This window comes from Clavelina lepadiformis, chromosome 6 (genome assembly GCF_947623445.1).
Source record: "Clavelina lepadiformis chromosome 6, kaClaLepa1.1, whole genome shotgun sequence".
Taxonomy (NCBI): domain Eukaryota; kingdom Metazoa; phylum Chordata; class Ascidiacea; order Aplousobranchia; family Clavelinidae; genus Clavelina; species Clavelina lepadiformis.
Window position 1 is genome coordinate 7,850,795 of NC_135245.1, and position 23,226 is coordinate 7,874,020.

A 23,226-nucleotide genomic window follows, 5' to 3' on the forward strand; every position below is an offset into this window, starting at 1 on the left:
TCCTTTGCACTTCGACTTGAAACCTTGAACGGGAAAGAATTTATAAGGTAGAAGGCGCATTTCCCTTTCTTACGTCGACCCTGGATTCAAGTCAAGGTATTTCACTTCAAAATTTTGCTGACGTCACCCTATGCATTGCGTTACATTGGTTGTCACAATTTCACGGCTCCAGCTTGGTTGATATTTTTTTCAGAAAAATGTTTGATTTTGCATTAATTCAGGGCAGTGCTTCTAACTGAAAATAAATAATGCAAGTTCATTGATGAACATCTGTTTCTGCGAGGTTTGCAACATTTGTGGAAAATGACCAGTGCAGTTTACTAAAAAGTCGTCTAAAACCGCAACTAATGCAAGAAATTTAATAATAATATGGATGATATTTTCTTTATTACGCTATATTTGTGTATGATAAACCGATATGTGACAAAAACATTTAAAATTTCAGGTCACAACTTGGACATTAACAGTGAAAAGAAAGAAACACAAGCACATTAAATAAAGAGGAACACGCTGAGATGAATCGCGGGCGTATGCGGTATCAAGGCAATCACAAAAACTCTATCAATATAAATGATCATTATTCCAGATAAAATAAAATCAGGTATCCAGTTCAGTATCCTATAAATCAACACAGACACTTAATACTACTTTTGCATAAAGCCAAGTCATCATAACGTATAATTACAATAAGAATGAAATTTAATTCGAGATAAAATCGACACTAACAAACCAGGGCTAAGTGTTAGGAACATTTTTTTCATTTCAAACCGAAAAAGCAAAATAAATCAATCCACTTTCAACGCTGCCAAACCACCAGCATACTCACTCTGGCCAGTTGTGCCATGCATATTAACGTTCATAAGCTGTCGCCCTAACGTACATTCTCTCATCTGTTTTCCATTGCAGACTCTACAGTGTCGTCAGTATTCGACGACGGAGCAGAATTGGAACATCTCGCAAACTTTCTTCTGGGCTCGTCATCGCTGGTGGAAATTTCATTGGTCAAACTACCTTCAGCTGCTTTTCGCTTGGATGCATCATCGCTTTTGTTCTTTATATAAGTTTGGGTGTTGCATGATTAGCTTGTCATAATGAAGTTATATATGACATGTTATAATCTGCTGGGCACTACTAACAGAGAATGGCGTAAAAACAAACCTTTTTATCTAATTGCTGGTAAAGGTATCTCAGCAAAATATTACTTCGATCTTTCTTGATCACTGCAAGTAGAGTAATGATTAGATTATTATTATTAATCGTGTGATCCATACATGAGTTGATCCATATAAACTACCAGACAAAAAGTTGCATTTATGTAAGATTTAATGTTCCACTTACAGTAAATATACATAATAGTTTTAAACAATATGTTTCATACAAAAATTAAAATAGGAATATGAAAATAATTTGTCATACTGGTATATCAAACCAAAAGTATACATCCTACTGCAAAAAAAAGTTAAATTGGTTGTTACAATAAGAATTCTTGAACTTAATTCAAAACAAACATCTGGTAAACTGGTACTTCTACATCTGCCGTCCCCGCGGCTCCAACGATTACTTCCTATAGGGCTTTATTGCAAGCAAAACATACATAACAATAAAAAGGTAGACAGTTATTGAGAAGAAATTGCTTTCTTTCCGGAAACACAATGTCTGTTGGATGGATTTGCCACAGTATCCCTGGACAAGAGGCTTGGTGCATGCAATCAGAAGTAGAAGTTTGGAAACAACTATTGAGCATCAAAGGCCAGTATTCTTAATGCATGAAGATTGGCTAATGTCTTACAAGTTAAGAGGCCAACATCACAGAAACAAGTGACAACATCCACTAGTTACATTTTAAAGTAGATGCATGTTTGTATTGACTTTCCTCTGGCCACTCCGTGAAGACTACAAACTGACAAAAACCGAACGACTTAATAGAGAAAAACTCAGTGTAAAAGGCAACACTGGATCATGCTTTTACAAATAACTGGGTTGCTGTTTGTGGTGTGCGTAGCATTAGTTCAGGGTCTAAGGGTAGACATCAGTGACAAACATCCCCTAGATGAACCAACAATAACAGAACTCAATGGTTTGCCACCACCAAGTCTACAGAATAAACAATGCGATCAAAAGCTGGGCATGGAAAGTGGAGACATATCAGATGATCAGATAACTGTGTCTAGTAGCCTAAGCCCCTACGGCAAAGAACATGCAAGACTAAATGGTGATAGTGTATGGGTTACACACGCAAGTAAAGAAGCATGGATACAGGTGGAGAATAATACAGTACACATATATTTGTGGCTGAGTGTCACATCATATATTGTGATAAACTGTTTTATGAGATTGTCCCATTAATTGTATTTGCAACTTCACTGCAGATAGATCTTGGAAAAATAATGTATGTCAGTGGAATAAAAACACAAAGCTGGCCTCTTTCAATGCAATATGTATCCTGGTTACCAGCATACAAAGTCCAATTCAAATTATACCCAACGCAGTCAACATGGGATATTGTTTCTCATCCAAATGGGTAATAAAAAGTGTTTACTATGATTATAATATGACTTGCTACTGACAACGCAAGATGAATAGCATGGTTTTCATATTGCAATTTTAGGGTCGAGCCTGTAATTTTTCCAGGAAATACAGATGCAAGTTCAGTGGTAACACAGATGTTTCAAGAAGCTGTTCAAGCACAGGTACAGATGGTTTCAAATTTAGCATCACATACTACATCAAGTAATAAAAAAACTGGCTGCATTTGAACTCAATGCTTATATTTCAGATTGTTCGTATCTCGCCTGCTTCGATACTCAAAAGCCACTATCTAGCTTTACGCTTGGAAATTTTGGGCTGTAAGATTGAAGCACAGTCTAGTAAGTATTGCGAAGCAATAACATACGAGAAATTCACATGTAGTCATAAGTTCATATGTGTCACAAAAGACCATAGTATAGGAAATATATACTTTTGCTTCAGAATGTGGGAGTCCACGAATTTTAACCAACCCGCGAGGTTCTTTTTCAAGCATGAACTACCCTAGACAATATGACAACAATGCCAACTGCAAATGGGATATAATAGCACCGCAGGATCTCACCATAGTGTTGAAATTTGATAGCGGATTTTCTTTGGAGCCTAACAACTGTATATTGGAACATGTAGAGGTAGGTTTGACTGCAAGTTAAGGAAGATGTAGATTTGGAATGGAACATTCACCAACTGATGCAAAGAAATGTAAAAATTACCAAATTTAGGTTTTTGATGTCAAAGAAAATGTGGAAAGATCTGTTGGAAAATATTGCGGTAACAAAGGTCCTGAAAATATTTACTCCACAGAAAATATTTTAAAGGTAAATTAACTTTTTAAGAAAAGGTGTTTTAAAAAACTGGACAAGCGAAAGACCATGATAAAAGCAAAGTTAAATGTGACTAGATAAGATTTATGACTGATCACTATGAAGGAGAAACTGGTTTTCGTGCGACGTATCAATTTGTAAATGGATCGGGCTGTGGTGGGCCACAGGTAAATAGCTTAACAAAGTAAAAATTACATTAAATTTTTTTTACTGCAAATGATTAATTGATAAAATGTTGTAAGTTACAAACTGCCTTTTACGTTAGTTATTACAAGAAAGTTCTGGAATTATCCATTCAATGAACTACCCAGAAAATTATTATAATCAAGCCTACTGCATTTGGGATGTGGTGGCAAAAGCAGATCAGGTGCAGTATTTCATCATTACAGTACAACAAAACAAAAATAATAGTTTTCATAAATTATGTAACTTCTCTTTTTTGTGAGTTACACTTTTCCCTGCAGCTTATTGAAATTCATTTTCTGGAGCTGCATTTGCAATCTGAGAATGAATTATTTCCAAATTTAGAACAAGGCGAGAATTGTTCTTCAGACAGCTTGCAGGTAGAGTTATTAAATTTATCAAAGATGGTTAAATATTATATAAAAAATAACAAAAAATTTTGCAGATAACGTATTTGGGAAAAGAAAAGCACCTGGAAAGTCTAACAGTTTGTGGAAGCGGTAAACCTAAAACGATTGTGTCAGACACTAATCATACAAGAATAATTTTTCGAAGCGATAGCAGCATAACAGCAAAAGGTACAATTAAAAAAGTCTGTAACCCAAATTTTACAGTGCCAACTCAACAATAACATAAACTTTTTTCAATTGCAGGCTTTTCAGCAAATTATGAAGCAGTAGCTGCATCGGGATGCGGCGGTAAACGAGACTTGAGAGGTCCTAGTGGTACAATAACTTCACTAAATTATCCAAAACCCTACACTGATGGGTTACGTTGCGAATGGAATATTATTAGTGGACCAAATGAAGACATTACTGTAAGGAAATATACATAGAAACATTAAGGTAGCCTGAACTGAGATATTAGTCAACACAACTAGTTCTTTTTTACATTCTTGTTTGTAATATTTGTAATTAGATAACATTCCAAGACTTGTACATTGAGGAAAATGATGACTGCCAATATGACTATGTCTCCATTTTCGATGGTAACAGCCAGCACCTGGTTGGAAAATACTGCAATCGTGCTTATATAGAACCACTAGTAGCACACAGTGGAGTAATGGTAGTGCATTTTGTGTCGGATTTAGAAAACTCAGGAAAGTAAGCAAACAGCTTAGCTTAGATGTAAAGTAAATTCTGTTATATACCATGTTCCGGTACCAAAATTAAAACTAACTGCAATCTAAATTGTGGCATAAACCAAATGTCATAAAATATGTACTAAAACCAAGAGCAATTAAACGAAAGCTTGATTAAATGAACTTAGGCTTGATCAAGCCTTGATGTGCACAATCTTTTCCAGTGGCTGCATTAGCTGCCGAAATACTCCAGCCAACAACTACTTACTTGTTGTTCAAATGACATTCAGAAAATAAACTACCATACTCCTGTATAGTGTTTTGTGGGATCGAAAAATAGTCTATCCACATTTATCTGTCACTTTATACAAGTACGACTGAACTGTAGAAAACTAGCAACTAGTCTTTAAAATTTGTGGTGATCTCCTGGAACTTTTTAGCGATTGCCAAAGCCTTTGTAGTGCAATATTAGCAACAAAACGTACTATCGAACATACAAACCAACAAAACGTATTATCTAGACAAAACTGAATACTAAAAGTAAACCACTTTCATTAAGTGATCAGAAACATGTCTATAATAGTAGTTCTTCCTTATTTTACACAGAGGATTTAAAGCAAATTATGTGATCACATCACAAATCAAACCAACAACAAAAATCGAAAAAGGAACCACACAGCCAGAGAATGGTAGGTATTGCCACCAAAACTTATCAAAAAAGTTGTTTAACAGTGGTCAACAAAGGTTATTTTTTGTAATTCTAGGTGTTGCGTCTACCTTTGAACAGTTGACCACTGCGAAACTCCCTCCAAGTACTACCGAAGATGATGACAACCATTTCACAAAAAACAATTACAAGGTTCTCATTCATGATTGTGCTTTAGAATTACAAACAATTTTCTAGTACCCTAATGAAAAAATGCAACAGAGTACTAGCAGTTTGAAAAAATGCCATTGAAACACATATAAATCTATTCACAGACAGACACGAAAGACAAACCAACTACAGTTCCCACAACTGCTGAAACTAATGAACCTCAACATCCAATGGTAACCCAGGTAATTATAAAGTTTTGACACATTTACAAACATTTTTTTGCTGAAAACAACATAAGCAGCATTTTTTGTGGTAACAGGAGATGGCAAAATGGATAATTGTTGGACTGGCATCAGTATCAGGACTACTTATTATTTTGGTACTATTTGGAATATTCTTATGTTGTCGACAACAACTAAAAAACCGTACCAGTAGCATACATGGAACCATCAGCGACAGAAATAATTCTGGGTAGTTAATGTTTTTAAGTGGCACTGGCAGCACTACTCTGCACAATTTGCAAACCTGTATATAACTAAACAAGCAAGATTGGTAATGCTACATACATTTACTATTTCTTTGCAGTGTCATGCGAAATCAAACTTATGATTTTTCAATTGGTTCAACCAATCAAAGCATAAGGTCAAGACAGGCCGAACCAACAGAATCTTCACAAGTTTCTGAAAGCTTCAGCCATCAAGTAATATTATTACAGACAAAACCGGTTAACTGCATAGTCAATTTGGGACTTTTTAATTTCCAACTTTTTAATGGGATTAATCGGACTATGCGTTTATTCGAAATTAGTAAATCGGCAGTTGCCTTTGATCGGAAATCTTTCTTGAGCATTGCATGTTGTTTAAAACTGGTGAAAATAGTATAAGCACGCAAAGAAAAACACAGAGGAAAACATTTACCGACAATCATGTAAAATACTTGGCGATTGTTGTTTGTTTATTGTTTTTCTGCATCCTCTCTTGCAATTCTTTTTCTAAGCGAAAAAATGTATCCATGTCCACCCCTCCAAACTGTAATCGTCGACTTTTTTTTTGCTTTTAAAATTCGTGACACCTGCAATCGCGACATCCCAAACTTTTTAGCAACTGCATTTTGAGATGTTTTCTTTTCAAGTTCTTTGATGACTAGGATCTTGTCTAACAACGATAAATCTTCTCTTTGGTTATTGGTTTCATCATTTGACGATACAGTTACAAAAATCTGCGGCGTTTAAGAAAAGATGTAAAGAACAAAGGAAAATGAAACAAACGCACAATTGGCAGTTTCCTTTCAAGAGTGTGTAGTACACACAAAACGCATTCTCGTACGTTCAAATGTCAGCTTCCTTTAAAGAGCATACAGCACACACACAACGTTTTTGCATTGCGTGTTTAAAATTTACAACAATTGTTTCTGTCATTTGAATTTAATTAAGGTTTTGGTTAATTAAATAAATGGCTTTTATTTCTATTCAATTAACCGGATTATGCAATAAACCGGTATGCGATAAACCAAAATATTTTCTTAACGAATGATTGGCTATGGTTTTTTTACTTACAATCATTATGCGATTATCTGGTATGCAATTAACCGAATTCGTCTGTACTGCCAACTACACTTTACAGAAATGAAATATTTAACTATATACACTCAATAATGTTGCCGCAACCAGACGATAAAAAATGAATGAATACCACCATTGTAATTTTGTATGCAGGGAACACTTCGACAAGCACCAAGAGATAGTAGAGACAGCCACATATATTTCTCTATTGAAGAATGTTGTAGCCAAAAGAGAGATGCTATACAAGCAGCTTCAAATGACAAAAATAATGGAAACAAAGTAGGATTTATTCATGTAAATACGTAAACATAACTAGTTCTACTTGCATTGTCACTTTAATTGCAAAGGCTAATGCCCACAAGAAACAAATAAACTTCCAATCTGATGAAGAGCCAGAAGAGGATATCTATGATGATGAAGATTATGAGTCCACTACATTCAATGGAGATAGCGACAGCAATGAAGTTTTTCCACAGACTGCAAGGTATGCACGCACCATGACAGTCAGTAATAATTTAAAACTGAACTTGTTCAACTTGGTAAAACTGCAGTCATGTAGGAAAATTTAGTTTTTAAGGGATCTTCTACACATTTTTTTGGGCAGAACTTCTAGAAGCAATACCATGGAAGAAAATTTTAGAAAATCATCCATCAAATCTGAACCTACATCATCAGTTGGTATTAGTGCACCCAAAATGATGGTGAACAATATATTATATGAATCAGCTGATAGTGTGGAGTAAATTGAAGTTAAATTTTCGAGCATGATGTGTGTGCAAGGCATTGTTAGCAAGTGCCTAATACTCCTTGGCATTGTGACAATAAAAACTGAAGTACATCCTTCAAAAATATGCATTGGTTACACATGGTGGCATTGTGTGTTTGCAATAAAAATACACATCCACCACACAATGTCGTATGTATTATGTGTTTCAATCTATCTTTTCTTTCTAAAACAACATCATTGCTTACTACTTAGTCATTCTTTCAACCTAAATTAATATAAAAAGTGTACATTTGTATTACCATAACCTAATAGATCTACTAGGCTATTCCATTTGTTAGACAACATTTTAGATATCAAACTAGAGATCCTACTTAGACTTTGGTCAAGGTCAAGAACCCTTGCAAAATCAGGCAATATTTGTCCACCGCAATCTTGAACATATTTCGAATTAACCTATTACATGAAAATAAAATCAGGTTCGTTGATTTATCAGTTTGTTACTATGATCACACTGTTTTATATCAGTTTTGTCTCATGATGCAAATATGCTGATTTGGAACATTGACACTAATAAAGTAATATCACCAGAATTAACATTGACATTATCATCGTGGTGTTTGCTCGATACATCCAAAGGTTAGGTATTCGCTGTGTCCACAACTTCACATGTTTCAGTTTTAAGTTGAGCATTTTCTTCACTTACCTTTCGGACAAATGCTATATCAATTAGATCAGATAAATGCTATTCCAGTTATTAACATATTTGAAGAAAAACAATTTCGCTCAAATCTATATGTAAAGATTGGTTTGACTTTACACCAGATTTTACAGTAATAAAAGGGAAATGTGTCTGTGCGTGTGCTTCCTCTATGGCTCAGCCCACTCTGGCACTAAATAGTTTAAAATCTTGTACTTCAATAAAAGAATTGGGGATTTGGGTCCGAATAAGGATGATTCAATGGGTAAGATCGAAAATTATGCAGGAAAAGTGCAATATGTAGAGCAGAACCCTCTAACCTACGGGAAAAAGTTCCGGGGCTTGCGCTTTTTTGGCCGCTTCAATATGAAATTGTTTTGTAATTTTGAAATAAACTTCTGTTTCATGTTAATATTACATAATGGCATAAACTTGTTCGTAATTTCACAAAATTTAGGCTTGTCACATATTCCACTAAACTGCTTTTTCATAGCAGTTTTAACTGTTAAGTAGGTTGAGACATATAAACGAAACCCAGCGTACAAAATTGAAGTTTGTATATACTTGCCCACGGGGGTGTTTCAACATCAGAAAATAGCACTGTTTTGGTACTTTCGTATCTGGCCCATATTTTCATGTAAAATATGTTGGCAAAAAGCCTTTCAATTACATCGTAACTCACAGGTTTTGTTGGGCAAAATGCCTAATTTGCATTTATTTACAGTCTGATTGCTTATAATTTTGTGTAACAGTACCAGGTCTATTTCTAAAAACTAATTTAAATGGAGCATCAAAAGGTTTTTGTATGGCAAAATTAGATACAGTGTATAAACCTACTGCAGCTTTTTGGGCTTGTAAGTATGGTTTGAAAAGTAAGCTTAGCTATTGCTGATTTACTGGTATATATAGTAGGTAAGAAAAAACACAAATTTTACCTTGTTCTGGTGTATTGTCTTCCGTTGAAATGTACAAAGAAAGCTTTTTAGCCTATGCAAAACCACAAAAAAGCTGTAATATAACTTACTTCACACAGTATATACATCTATTCATACGTTACGTATAAATGAATTTTTTGTTGGCTTATCAGTTAACTGTATTAAAAAAAACTTACAGGTTTCTTATCAGCAGAATCTGGTTGAAATTTTGAAAAATTATTTTTATCAATTGTTGGAAAAGACTTCAATGAGCATCCAGAGTTCTGAAATTATTACATTAATATTATGTAATTTTTGAGCTTGTATTATTGGCAATTCCTAATAGTTTTACATTCAAAAAATATTTTAAAATAGCTTAATGAGATTCAGAATACGGAGCTCTAATCTGAATTTTTTTACTTTCAGCAATGTAGCAAAGCCACCGTGATGACAACTCATTCCTCAAAGATACCAAAATAACAACAACAAATAGAAAATGCAGGTTTTGAGCAGGGCGGTATATTAAGGCACCTATATCTGAACTGTCTGTCTGTTAAACAAGATTAAAAACTTGGAAGGAGTTAATTATGCATGATGATTGGTGAACTTTAAAAAGTCCAACCAACATGCAAGAAAAAGCCGCACACAACAAATGGAAACATTTAAAAAGATACTAAAGCTACGAGAGCTAAAAGCATAAGAGACAAATAAGAAATCCAAATGTGAAAATGAGATAGTAAAAAAGAACAGAAGCCATAACACGAGGCGGTCTTCTACAATGCCTTAAGTTTGACAATATAATATATATTTTAGTTTAATATGGTTACTGCTGATCTGTTCAGACAAACTTTAAAACGTCAACCCCAACCAATTCAAACTAGTGACGAATAATTATGTATATAGCATTAAATTCATTCACCGCTCGAGAACTTAAGCGTCACAATAACTGGTGGCATTAAAAAAAAAACAATTACAAAAGCAGTTGCAATGGCAACTGATACATCAACAACACACAATATTACAGAGTATGGCAGGTGAACACATGAAAATTTTTCATCAAAATGCCATTACACACGAGCACACTAGGACTACTTGCTGGTTCTTTGGTAAGACAAGTTCACATGGAATCTTTTAAAAAGAAGTCATTAACTAAGGGTCCTTTTAATTCTACAAACATATGCTTCAAAAACAGTCTCCTCTTCCTGGCTTCAAGCTACAATACACATTAAACATGTTTCGGCCAAGACCACGATGCAAATTTGGTGCACCCAGTCACACCGAAATTTTTCGTTCTGCACACTCGAGATCTTGGCAAAAACTGCCTTACTCTGTAGTATGGAGAGCTTAAAAGTGTGTTGTTGTTGTGCATAGAAATAATTGGAAAATGATGCTTCGATTTTATTTTATGACGAACTTAACCAGTTCAACATACTTGCTATCTGGATAAACCTTTACGATTCATGCAAATGGAACATTGAATGCATGATAATTTCATGAAAAGTCTTCCTTGACGTTTTTCCGATTTCATGGTTAAAAACATTGCACTGAAACTAAAACTGCTATAGGGATGGCTTTATCACTGGGGATAAAAAGTAGAATACTTAGCTTACATGGCGGTACTGGTCTGCAGACTGACGGTAAAAAAACACTGTTCTAACCTACCGGAAAAGTTAAACCAGGGTTTCCCAAACTGCATGCCGTGAGACTGCGGTATTGCAGTTGTCATAACTTTTTGGCTTATTCGCAATGTACGTCAAACTGACCTTCGGCCTTTGCATCGCACGGAATGCACATTGCAAGTAATATTTTTTAATTCTTATCAGTTAATACATCACAATAGGAAAAGTCAAAGCATCAATGAGATGTGCCTGGCCTGGTGAAAATTATGTAGTGTGAAGTCTTATGTGCCTTGAGCGAAATAAATTTGAAAATCACTAAACTAGACGACTATAGCAAGGGAAATATTGCTAACAATTTGTGTTTTCATGTTTTTGTAATTGAATCTGAATGTATAGATGGATTTTATTAAACTCGAAAAAAAAAACTTCAAAATTTTATTTTTGCCAGTTACACAACTTTCAAAATCGATGTTTGGAGAACGTTTTTGTTTTGAGATGACCTATAGTGTGGTAGTGACAGGCCAATAAATTGCAGGGGATTAAGCATAACATAACATTAAGCAAAGATCATTCAATAATTTATTTTTCATCAAAAGTGCGGTGGGGACAAAAAATCAAGCCCATTGCTACTAGCACGCGCTGCCAATGAACATGAAAAAGCAGCAAAGCCGAAAAGGCCTAAAACTTGCTCAAAAATAATCAAGGTAATAACCGCTGGTAGCAACTAGCACGGCTACTAAACTCATTATCAGTTAAATTCACAAACATAAGTTGAAAAAAACAAAATAAGCAGACTAGCAGGTGGTGTTTTCAAGCAACAGATGATTGAAAATCACTTTAATGCTGTACACCAGTGGAAGGGAAAAGAAACACCATCTCGGTCAGGAGCCAGAATCCCGGTTTTTGGTTGCCATAACACTAATGAAGAGCATCGCTGATGAGCTCGAATTTGTACAGCAAAAATGCACAGCAATGAGTTAATCTTTGGAAGATGTGATGAAAATAATGCTCGTTGCAAGATAAAATTTTCTCTTTCTACCCAGATTGCAGAGTATGGTTGTTTTCAGCAAGATCGTGGGAGCATCAAACAACAAAAGATAACAAGTGCGGTGCATAAAAATGCTCAAACACAATGGAAGTGCACATTTAGGTGCGTAATTACTAATTACACAGTAATGTAGACAGCTTGACTTATTCGATCTTTAAATCAATTGAAAATTGAGTGCACAGTAAGTTCTGTCCAAGTCATTAAGTGCATCAATGAAGCGCATGAAAAGCAGTATTGAGTGCGACTATGATGCTAAACTCTGCAGTATGGAGAACTACTCCAAAACGTTATTACAAATTAAGAATGGAAACACACTGTAGTTGAAAAAGTGCCAACTTACCGATGACAGCAAAAAATGTAGCTAGGTCACTGCCCACTGCATATAAGGCCTATATACGCTACGTTAGTTAGACTATCTGACTATAGGACTAACCTAATTCAAAATATCTTACCGTCATTGTGCAACAAAATTATAGTACGGTGCGCTGTTGCTCTGCAGACAATGCGGTCCTGAGAATTGTTGAACGCCAGCAGGCAATCTTTCACCTTGAAATCAATCCTAAATCTTTGCAGTATCGCATTAATTAATATTAAAACACTGAAAAATTATGATAAACTGTAGAATGTAGCCTACATGCAATCCTGAGGCTCACCCATTAAAACGTTGACAGGCTTTGAACTGTGTCAGGCGTAGCACCTCAACAGATACAAAGTGCATACACACTGGCAATTACTGCGATTCGCACGAAAAACGTCATTTGCGATGACTTGCGGCAGCTTGCGAATGCGAAGACATGCGATTTTGTCTTTACACTGAATGCGATTGCCGCACGTCATCACATTCGCAAGCAATTGCACCGATACAAACATGTTTGTTTTTTTCCCATCGCCGCACGCGATTCAAGCATAGTCCTTACAAACCCGATATGGATATGTATAGACTATAATTCAAGGTAACCTTGTCCTTGGTAATGCACCTGACAGAAAGCTTATTTTTGTTTGTTTATTTATGACTTATGACGTAAAAATTGTCACGCATGCCTGCGACTTATTCTTGTAACTTCCATGTATTCCTTATGATCGTGGATCGTGAGTAAGACGCAGTTATGACAACGCGCCACATAAATATGGCTTCTGGCGTGTGAGTTCTAGCTTATAGCGCAAGACGTCAGTTAAGATTAAGAATGATCCGTATATCGTTAGCTAATCACAGTAATCAGTTAACTTACAGGCGCTACGCCTAAATAAAACAATCCTGGCGTAAAAATAGTCCGGATTGGAAAGTTTGGTGTTTTTGGGTGGGAAATCCCCGCGCAATTATAATGAAACTGTATAGCCATTATACGCGGAATCAATTTTTATTCTCCCCGCACTTTTTAATCTTCTACTGGTAAGACCCAGGCTGTAAGGCCTAGAGCAGTGCTTTTCAACCTTTTTGGCAACGATTAGCATTTTTAGGCCTATAGGTTCATGAAAATGTCATCCGTACCTAGCCACTGAGTACCGACTACACGTGATACGGTATAACAGTAACAGTCCAGGTTGTTAAACGTTTGGTACGCTGGCGATTTCGTTATTCGTTTACTTTTTCTTGTTACGACTTATTGAAACTAAACAATTCATATAACAATCCGTATACGTATATGTGTCAGCATTTGTCACCCCAATTTGACCCGTACCGCCGTACGGAAACAACTTACGGGTCTAGTATACAAGTGCACAACTAGATGACGTCACAGTTGGAGTAGCTGGGTTCTGGTATACAAAGTCATCCTGGGGTTGTGCACTTGTATACTATACTCAAATTACAACACACTTAACATAGTTTTGAAACGTTACATGAGAGTTTTACTTTGCTTTAAGCATACGTTATATAAGGGTTAAACCAAAGACTAAATAGGATAGCCTATATGGGTCTAGTGCAGAAGTGCACAACCAGATGACGTCACAATTTGAGTAGCTGGAGTCTAGTACCAAAATGCATTCTATGGTTGTGCACTTTCGGATATATATATACTCTTTGGTGAAACCAGCAAAGGCCAAATGCGAACTAGATTTCGAGCTGTGCTACTATTGTATTTTCTTTGAACGACACTAACTTTTGTTCTGTGGTCTTGATGAACCGTTCCACACTCGGGTAATACAAAAAATAATAAAAAATGTGTGTATCTATCGGAACTTGCAGGAAGGCAAGATCGGTAGCTGAGGCTCGAGCGATGAGGAATTATTGCCAAGTTTAAGTTATGGAAAGACTTTCCTCAGTCTGTTAAAGGCTTCCTTGCCGATTTTATGGGTTTGTGCAATGATCCATATACAAGCGAACGGAGTGTTACATCGCCAATATGGTTTAAAATATTAACAAAAAAAATTTAAAATATTTTTTTTAATCTATCCTCCTCCTAATAGTGCGAGTATGCGAGCCTACGGGTTACTCCAGGTCAATTGATCTCATGCACCATTAACATTGATCCCTAAGATTTCATTATTGATGTGTGCGTGAAAAAAATATCGAGAACAGAAAGTTGGCAGTAAAGTTAAATTAAATATATACATTTAAAAATATGCAAGAATCATCTTAACGCAAATTGTTTTCAAGATGATACAAATATTTCAACAAATTTTATTTCACTCATTCACAACTTTTACTGTATGTCGACAATAGAAAAGTGCACAGTCTTCTGTCCATAACAGCACCTGACTACTTTTTACCTAAATATGAAGCAACGAGATAAGCCATTGCCTTCTTATGATGTTATATCAACATGCTCCATTACTTTGCTGTTGTTTTCTCTTTGCCACTTCAACATTCTGTCACATTCTTTTTAATGCTACAATTTTACAATTCATGCAGCAACAAATTTTATATCATCCAATAATTATGCGTAATTCCATTCAGTATACTTCTAAACTGTTTCGTTTAGGCATTAATTTTACAATCAAGTTCATAATTTTTTTGCAGTACGCAATTTTTTTCAAAGAGACAAGTGTTTGAGATTTTGCCAGTCAGTCAGTAAATGAGAATAAAAAAGACAACTTTCCACATAATTGTGGATGCAGATTATGGGCCTACTGTCACATGACACACTAAATTTTTACTCTTGTTTTGTTAGGCTGAAGTATTTTATTTACTTATCATAGATTTTTCTGCATTTAATATATATATGACTCTCAATTTGCAAAACCCTTCAAATCTAGTGAAGTTTGTCACTGGATTACATGAAAAAGTACCAAGATTAGTAGACATAGAAACATCTGCTGGTGATGTTTCTTTTGGGACACCGAAAATTACAAGTTCATCACTGATAGTAAAAGATGACAACCAAGCAAAACCCAAAGAAAAACTTACCTGTTCTAGTTGCAAGCAAATATTCTTTACCAAATCAAGTTTGAAATCTCATTCTAAATCTCACAGGTGGTATTTTATGAAAAAAAAACGTGGTTCAGTCAGACCTCGTTAATCTAGACCACTTTCAGACCTCTTTTCACCAAAAAATGTTGGTTTAGCAAAGTATTTGGAATAATCGGAATTAGAAGAACATTTCAGATTCGGTAAAAGTAGCGGTACAGTCGAATCCGGTTAATTGCGTAGTCAATTTGCCAAGCCTTTTTCTGCGATTAAACGAATTATGCGTTTATGTGAAAGTGCAAAGTCCACCTATTGTCTTACTTGAATTGCAAAGCTGGTCACATGTATAAACGTCAATATGCAAAAAACTTTAACATTTATTGTGTAATGCGATCGTCCACTCATTCGAACACACAAAAAACTTTAAAATTTATTATTTAATCAAGAAAAATATTGTGCAGAAATATTCTTTCTTGCTCTTTTACATGATAGGTTTACGTTGCTACAATGTGCAGACGCAAGTTTTTCTTATGATTTTAAAATTGGTGACTCTTGTGATTGCGACAAACCCAAACTTATTGGCGACTGCATTTTGAGATGTTTTTTTGTCAAGTTCGCCAATGATAAGAGTTTTGTCAGATAACGATAAATCTTTTCGCTTATTCCTGCTTAAGTCATTTTGAAATCACAGTGTCTTGCAAATTGTGTACTGTACTGCAACGTTAAAATGTAACTAAAACGGAACAAATGTTAGTGTCTGCATAATTAATGACAACCACGTGTTAATGTTTTTAATCAGCAAATTGTTCGTTTGATTGTTCCGTAACAAAACGCAGTACAAAGCACAAGGCTTTCCCATTGCTTGTGTGCTCCTAGTGCGTGTTGTTTTCAATTTTACCTTTTAAAAACTTTTGAATAATCGAATAAATCATCTTCATTTTTATTCAATTAAGCGGATTATACAATAAACTGCTATGCAATTAACTGAAGTATTATCTTCACAAATGATTGACTGTGGTTTGGGATTTGCACTCTTTATGCAATAAAATGGATTATGCAATTATCCAGAATGCAATTGACCGGATTCAACTGTAGTGGCAAGTGGTAGTGGAGACTGGTTTTGGTTTTTCTGAAATGTCTCAGATTGCTGCAAGAGCTCCACTTACTGTGTCTCTTCAGTTGCAAGTGAAAAATGAATTTTCAACAATTAAGTTCGCAAGATTTTAACAAATTATCCACGCAAAACAGAAGAATCTTGTTTTTTAGTTGGTTAAGGTTAGCTTTACCTTTTTCATGTCATTTCGGTAGTGTGTTATATTTCAAGAAAGTTTTGTCGAACTTTACCTGCTTGTCGGATATGAGATGGTCGGTTTTTGCTTTTTGAATCAACATATCTTGTTTAGCACATTTAAACTGCATAAAGGATTAAACACCCAGAAAAGTTAAATTTGTTTGAAATTTTTGTTTTTTTGTTTAGTCTGTTTGGCTAGTCAATTAGTTAGACAAAGCATTCCAAGATCTGAGAAGACAGTATTGTTTGGTTAACCAATAAGCTGTTCGACGGTAATTTTTACAGATCAACCGTCTGTCTAATTATGAGATTCCAAGTTTGGAAGTGTTAAGTGTGGCTTAGTTTTGGTCATGAATTCTCATAAATCTAAAGTACTAATACATTGCAATACATATGGTAAAACATACAAGCTTCCATAATATTTTATTCAAACAGGAAACTATATGTACACCTAACTTCGCTCGCCAATATGTACACACAGGTTCTCGATAAAGTCTGTCTTTCATGAAACTTGTTTTAGCTTTTATGTTTACTGGTCGCAAGATGCTAAACATGCCTTTACTCCACAATCTTCAAGCAAATCGAAAAATCAATAAATTAAATTTTCATAGCCTTTTTATTTTTGCAAAACTAAAGAGAACTGGGTGCTTTAAGTGAATTTGAATGTGTATCGAGCGACCATGTAAGAGCACATAATGACTACACCTAAAACAAAACTAAAATGTAAATTTAAGCATGAAAATTTAGCATACAGATATGTTGCATTTATCGTGATCCGGATTAGCGGGTGTTTTTCTACTGATGTATAATATTTGTTCGTGAATTGCGGCATCAGAGTCAGACAGTGAGGTTTCTGGATAAAAGCAGTACAATGAATGGTAAGGAATCTGTTCTTAGCAGCAATATTGAATAGCAGAGATTTTGGTTTTTCGGGGTTTGAATTAGTGAGGTCTGACTGTATTTATATTTTTAAAAGTTGATGTATTGAAAAATCTGTATACATATATAAATATTTATATGTGTTAAGTGTATCATGCACATTATCATACAATTAAAAACTGAAAGGCTAATTAACACTAGAACGGCCGAGGTGTCGAAATTGACACTTTTTGAATTTTGATGTATATTTTTTTTTAGTAAAAGCAGTTGCAACGGTATAAAATTTTCAGTAGCTTCCTAACTTTCTTAAAGGAGTACGGATGTGTAACATTTACCGAAATTTGATTTTCGATTTATTTTTTACAACCTGTTATACCTTCAACGGCCGAGGTGTCGAAATCGACACCAAAATGGTTTTAGAGGTCCAGTACACTACAACATTTTTTTACTTCACACGATTGCACTTGCAACTAACATATACTTGAGATTAGCCCAGTTTTATCTTTTCAAGTGATTGTTTATCTAATTTAGATACAGCTTTTACGGAGAGTTTATGATATCCTAAACGTACTTTGTCCATGTACATTTGCACAATACAAACTCGCTTTGCTTTGCAGCGAAGGCGAACTGTAAAATTCACACGACAGTTTTTGTGCAACGTATGGATTGTATGCCATACGCTATTAGCAGAGCTAGGCTATAAACTGTAGAGTAGGCCAAAACAAAACAAGGTAGGCGTAGACGTTTTCGACCAAACGGCGAGAAAATACACAACTCATGCATCAAGTAGACGATGACCTTTGGCTGTTTGGACAAAACTACTGGACATAGTAGAACTAAATTCCTGGATTCTGCACAGAAAATGTTTCGGTAGCAAAATCGGCCGACGAAGTTTCATACTCCAGCTTACGGAGGGGTTGACGGATGCTTACGCGGTGAAGCGGAAGCAGGTGGTCCAAAGAGAAGTGAACCCAGCGCAGAGAAGACCATCTGGAAAGCGAAGGAAATGTGTGGAAGAAAGTCGTAAAATTATATAGTTACAGTTTGAAGTCACTGCAACAGGCCAACTTGCGGATTGTGTGGTAACGGCGACTGGAAACTTACACAATGCAAAAACTGCACGACGTAAATAGATCAACATGGGTCCTGCTGTAAACTCAAAAGACTTATCACATTGTGTGTGGGAAACATATGAGCTTTTTCTGCAATAGTTAGCGTTTTGTTAAGATACCTACCATCAGAATAATGATTGTTTATGTTTCAACTGATAAATATTGTTTTTTTTTCGTTTCTTACAAATGTGTGCAACGTCATCAAAGGTCGAATTGCGGTAGATATGTTAGTTTTTGTTTCTACTGAACAAGCAAAATACATCCTAAATTCATTACGGAAGTATTTAGTTTTGAGTTTTTCGCTAAATTAAATCAAAAAGTACATTTTTAAGCATGGTGTCGTTTTCGACACCACCGGCCGTTAGAGGTAAACTTGTTTTCCGGCCGTTCTAGTGTTAAAGCATGATAGTCAGTACCAAAATATATGAAACGAAGGATTTAGAATAACAATTTTAACCTGACATTTATGTGTTTGCTATCATAGGAAAATCAAGCCTTATCGTTGTGATATATGTGGAAGATTCCTATTTTCAAAGCAGGCGCTTAAAGTGCATATGATTACTCATGGAGATGTTTATAATAGACCATTCACATGCCAGCACTGTGGAAAGAATTTTCAGACAAAACAAAATTTGAAAAATCATACAAACATTCATTTAGGTATTTTATTTCGTTGCCATTTCACATGCATATACATGTAAGTAGAAACTATGATAAGTTCATCTCATACTTGAAACTCATCACGAGTGCAAAATTTACTGCAAAGTTACTGATGAACGTTATTATCGTTTGATGAAATGTATCAAGGTGCTTCTGCCATAATGAAAACATAATTTTTAAATTGCTTTTAGACATCAAGCCATTTGCATGTTCCAAGTGTGAGAAATCCTTTTGCGAAAAGTCATCGTTAACAAAACATTTGTTCACTCATTCAAAAGAAAAATCGTATTCATGTAATTTCTGCGATCAAAAGTTTTCTCAGGTAAAAGTATAAGAAAGTATTGGTTATAAACATTGGTGTCAGGTTTTTGAAAATATATTTTTTTAAATACCAGTATCCTAATGCTAACAGCCAGAGACAGTAATGAAAAACAAAGTAGTGTCACCGTGAAGCCATAATGACCTCCCATCTTGCATTGCTAACATTGGATTTATATTGCTAAATATGCATTGGTACAGATATCATTTCCACAAAGTTAGGTTGTTTGTTTGTTTGTCTGGAAAGCTATTGACGTTTTAGGAAATTGAAGCGTTGTTGAAATTCTTTAAACATATTCTAATTGACACCTGCGTTGTTTATGTCTTGTTATATTTTTTTAATTGTAGTGTTATATACTTGTTTCTTAGGTAATAAGAGCAAGACACTATGCTAAATTTATTGTCGTGTTTCAACCATGTCTGTGAGCAAGCACATTAAAACATTGATGCAATTAAATGCTTTGCGTTTTTGAAACATGAACTAGATCAGCGTTGTTAACTTGTTACTTGTCTCCCTTCCTTACGATCTAAATTAAATAATAAATTAACGGGGTGGTTCAAATCTGTTTCAAACATTTTGCAGTAACTGAAACATTGGAAACTGCGTTAAGTAACATTTAGTTTTGCCTTAATCTTTGACTACATGGGCTGTGTTGGTAATAATCGACTTTGTATTTGCTGTCACTGTGTCAAGAATAAGTTTGCTACATTCAATGCCTTTCAGTTCCATTGTCATTGTACGATTTACACCCTTGTGAAATCTACATACTTGCTCAATTGATAAACTTTTAATTGTTATACTAAATCATGATCCGCTTCATAAGATAATATATACAACTAAATCCATTATGGTTATTAAACTTATTATTAGTCTACAACCCGTCATTGTTATACTAGTGTCGAAAGTGTTGGAAGATTTGTTCGTTCTTGCAACAACTGATAAAAAACGTCCTGAAATAGACCAGCGGATCAAGTGACCACTTTTTCACAACAATCTTTGTAGAAAACGCACCTCGAGTTAATATCATCCATAAATGTAACTGTCACAGGACAGCTTGATGGAATTAGAATTAAACAAAAGAACAGTAGATGAGCTTTGATGTTGTTTTAGTGCTTTATGGTGATGTTTGATATTCACTTCGAATTAGCTGTTCTCAAACATCGAACTACTTACATTCCGATGCGTAAGTGAAGTAGAACTAAATATTTGTTAAATCGTTATCACTGTGCAGTATTTTTCATGAGACTTACCCTTGTCAGGTAAAACAAACAAATAAAAAAATTTTTGCTTTACTGCGCAGATTCCAAATCTGAGCACGATTGTTTTGTGTACCAGCAATAAGCGAAATTTTTAAACAAAAATGAAGCGATACATGTTAGCATTAAGAAAACTGTAGCCATAACTTTGTATTCCTGCATTACAATGGTTCGAAGGGAAAGTTTGCTAAGAAGGAAAAAATTAAGATGGAAAAAAAACATGTCAAATCCTGTTTTCGGTGAAGCAAAGCTTATAGAGTTGGTGAAAATTGTTGCAATATGTGTGAATATGTTAGTTTGCATCAAAATTTCTGGACTTGCAGTGCCTTTACAGTAACTGGTCTGTGCTTCGGTGTGAAACAGACAAATCTTTCCCATAGTCTAATAAAATATATCTGCTCCCTGTTTGCATCACATGCTTTTATTAGTTTTGCAATATTAAAAAGTCCATCGGTGGATAATTTGACACAGTAATATCTATACACTTGAATGAAAAGTAAGGGGGCATCATACCCCTTGATTTAAGACGCATAGTTATAATACTCAGAGTTTCCATTGAATGATATTTAAACTGCCTGTCAAGATAAGCCCCAATATCTAGCTTTTTAAAAGTGTTGGTTTGTGAGATTTTACTTCCTAAAATGCACGATATATATTTCAGGTAAGTTCTCAGCAACGGCACATGAATAAATTTCATTCTGACGTTCCACAGTTTGGAGGATTTCTTCCAACACTTGGTGCAGAGATTGTTGCGTGTGAACTGATGATGTTGGAATCAACACCTGGGTCTTCTGCGAAGAGCTGTTAAAGTTTGCTTTGTCACCACTGTCTGAGTATCTACCGCACAGCTTTTCAGCAAGATAGATCACGACCACTGGATAGGAAACTCGGAAAAGAGCTATTAAACATTTAATCTCACCATTTTTGAAAGTGGACGGTGCAGTTTCGAGGGAGTCTGCTGGTTGCATGTTTTAGTTTGATTTCAGCGGCGTGTGCATTCAAAGCTTTCTGTTTACATATATCAATATTTTGTAAAACATTCAGCAATTCAAAATTTTTGTCATTTGAAGATCATCCCGAAAGATGTGGGTTTGGTGGCCATGCTAACCGACCATCTTATAGCACAATTCTATTATTGCTATCTTGCATGTTTTAAGCCCTTTGTCTTAGCCACTATTTCCTGCTCGTTAATTGTTCGTGAGCACGTGTTTTATTGTGCTATAACTACAACGGTTAGCACCCTAACTTTCGCTCCCCACAGTTATAGCGAAAAATAAACAATGCAATACAATGCTGGTGGTTTTCGGTGCAGACCTACCAATATTGATGCATTAAATAAGAGGCTGTCACTATTTCACTGGATAAAAATTTACGTTCGAAGGTCTTTTTCACAGTTGTTTGTTAATTTAACTTGGTAACAGGTTATAGCTTAGTACTTTTTAGCATACTCAATGACACATATTTCTCTAACCTAACTGCTTATTTTTGAAAACATTCTGCGCGACGTACGCCTGCTTACATTGAAATACTTTAGCCACTTTTTGAATAAGATTGTTCGAACTTTTAATGGGGAGTTTCAAATATGGACAGAAAAAGCTATTGTAAAAAGAAGCTGCAAAAGGCTACTTATTTGTGGATAAACAATTGAAACCGTTTTTTCGCTTCCTTGACTTCAATATCTAGAGACCTTCAGGAGTAGAAGGACAATGATTGTGTAATTACTGTCTACGCAAAATAAATTTCCTTTTTACAAATAACACTTTTCGTCCCATTGAAAGTGTGGCATGACTGGAGTTTCTAGTATGACGCATGGAAGTATGATAAACTGCATATCGTCAGTAAAATTATGTGACCTTAGGAACAATGTTTGCATTACTCGCAAGATATAAAATTCAAAGAACGTGTCAACTCCACTGGGTCAACTCAAAAGTCGGTCTGTTTTTGGTCAATTTCGATCAATCAGAGGTTTTTCGACAACTCGATTTTTAACTTATTAGCAGTACTTAAGACTAATTTTCACGATATTATGTCTCCAAAACTACTAGCGCTTCCAAAAGCCTGACAAAACTTGAATGGTCCGAATTTTACACATAGTTGGCTAAGCACAAAGGATGTGCGAGTTTTTCTGTAAGATGTATGTCGAGTTTGCATTCAAACCGGGCCAAATTACCAGAGCATCTGGTGTCAAGTGATCTCACCTACGGTCTACCCACATTCAATAACAACACATTAAATAAGATAAGTTCTCTTAATTAAATAAACACGCCAAACTCTCCCAGTAGATGTAATCAGGAAACGTCATTTCACTTGAACGTTGTAATAATTGAAGCAGAAATATGACTTCTTTCGTGAACCTAAATCAATGC

The 23,226-nt window shown here is 35.2% G+C and overlaps 3 protein-coding genes across 6 annotated transcripts; 2 read left to right on the forward strand and 1 right to left on the reverse strand.

Moving 5' to 3' along the window:
• Positions 1 to 365: 365 nt before the first annotated feature.
• Positions 366 to 12,979, reverse strand: LOC143461752 (DET1- and DDB1-associated protein 1-like). 4 transcript variants are annotated; one of them, XM_076959607.1, is made up of 6 exons: positions 12,651 to 12,930; positions 12,450 to 12,562; positions 9,528 to 9,614; positions 9,352 to 9,403; positions 1,159 to 1,220; positions 366 to 1,051 (listed from the first exon to the last, which is right to left on the reverse strand). In XM_076959607.1, the coding sequence occupies exons 2-6, from the start codon at positions 12,453 to 12,455 to the stop codon at positions 887 to 889; spliced, it is 372 nt and encodes a 123-aa protein (XP_076815722.1). In that variant the 5' UTR covers positions 12,456 to 12,562; positions 12,651 to 12,930; the 3' UTR covers positions 366 to 886. The 4 variants fall into 4 exon arrangements, with proteins under 4 accessions (XP_076815722.1, XP_076815724.1, XP_076815721.1 ...); XM_076959609.1 differs by lacking the exon at positions 9,528 to 9,614 and having other exon boundaries at positions 12,651 to 12,951; XM_076959606.1 differs by lacking the exons at positions 9,352 to 9,403; positions 9,528 to 9,614 and having other exon boundaries at positions 12,651 to 12,979.
• LOC143461751 (uncharacterized) lies at positions 1,690 to 8,319 on the forward strand. The gene is made up of 20 exons (XM_076959605.1): positions 1,690 to 2,259; positions 2,370 to 2,521; positions 2,609 to 2,690; positions 2,777 to 2,867; positions 2,971 to 3,158; positions 3,249 to 3,344; positions 3,428 to 3,517; positions 3,616 to 3,717; positions 3,815 to 3,913; positions 3,979 to 4,111; positions 4,187 to 4,350; positions 4,452 to 4,636; positions 5,221 to 5,303; positions 5,379 to 5,473; positions 5,596 to 5,673; positions 5,751 to 5,902; positions 6,017 to 6,131; positions 7,146 to 7,271; positions 7,340 to 7,476; positions 7,597 to 8,319. Exons 1-20 carry the CDS (start codon positions 1,960 to 1,962, stop codon positions 7,733 to 7,735), a joined length of 2,607 nt encoding a protein of 868 aa, XP_076815720.1. The 5' UTR covers positions 1,690 to 1,959; the 3' UTR covers positions 7,736 to 8,319.
• Positions 12,980 to 13,278: 299 nt separating the features above from the next.
• LOC143462115 (uncharacterized) lies at positions 13,279 to 22,151 on the forward strand. Its single transcript, XM_076960158.1, has 4 exons — positions 13,279 to 15,409; positions 19,110 to 19,285; positions 19,477 to 19,607; positions 21,522 to 22,151. Exons 1-4 carry the CDS (start codon positions 15,159 to 15,161, stop codon positions 21,666 to 21,668), a joined length of 705 nt encoding a protein of 234 aa, XP_076816273.1. The 5' UTR covers positions 13,279 to 15,158; the 3' UTR covers positions 21,669 to 22,151.
• The last annotated feature ends 1,075 nt before the right edge of the window (positions 22,152 to 23,226 follow it).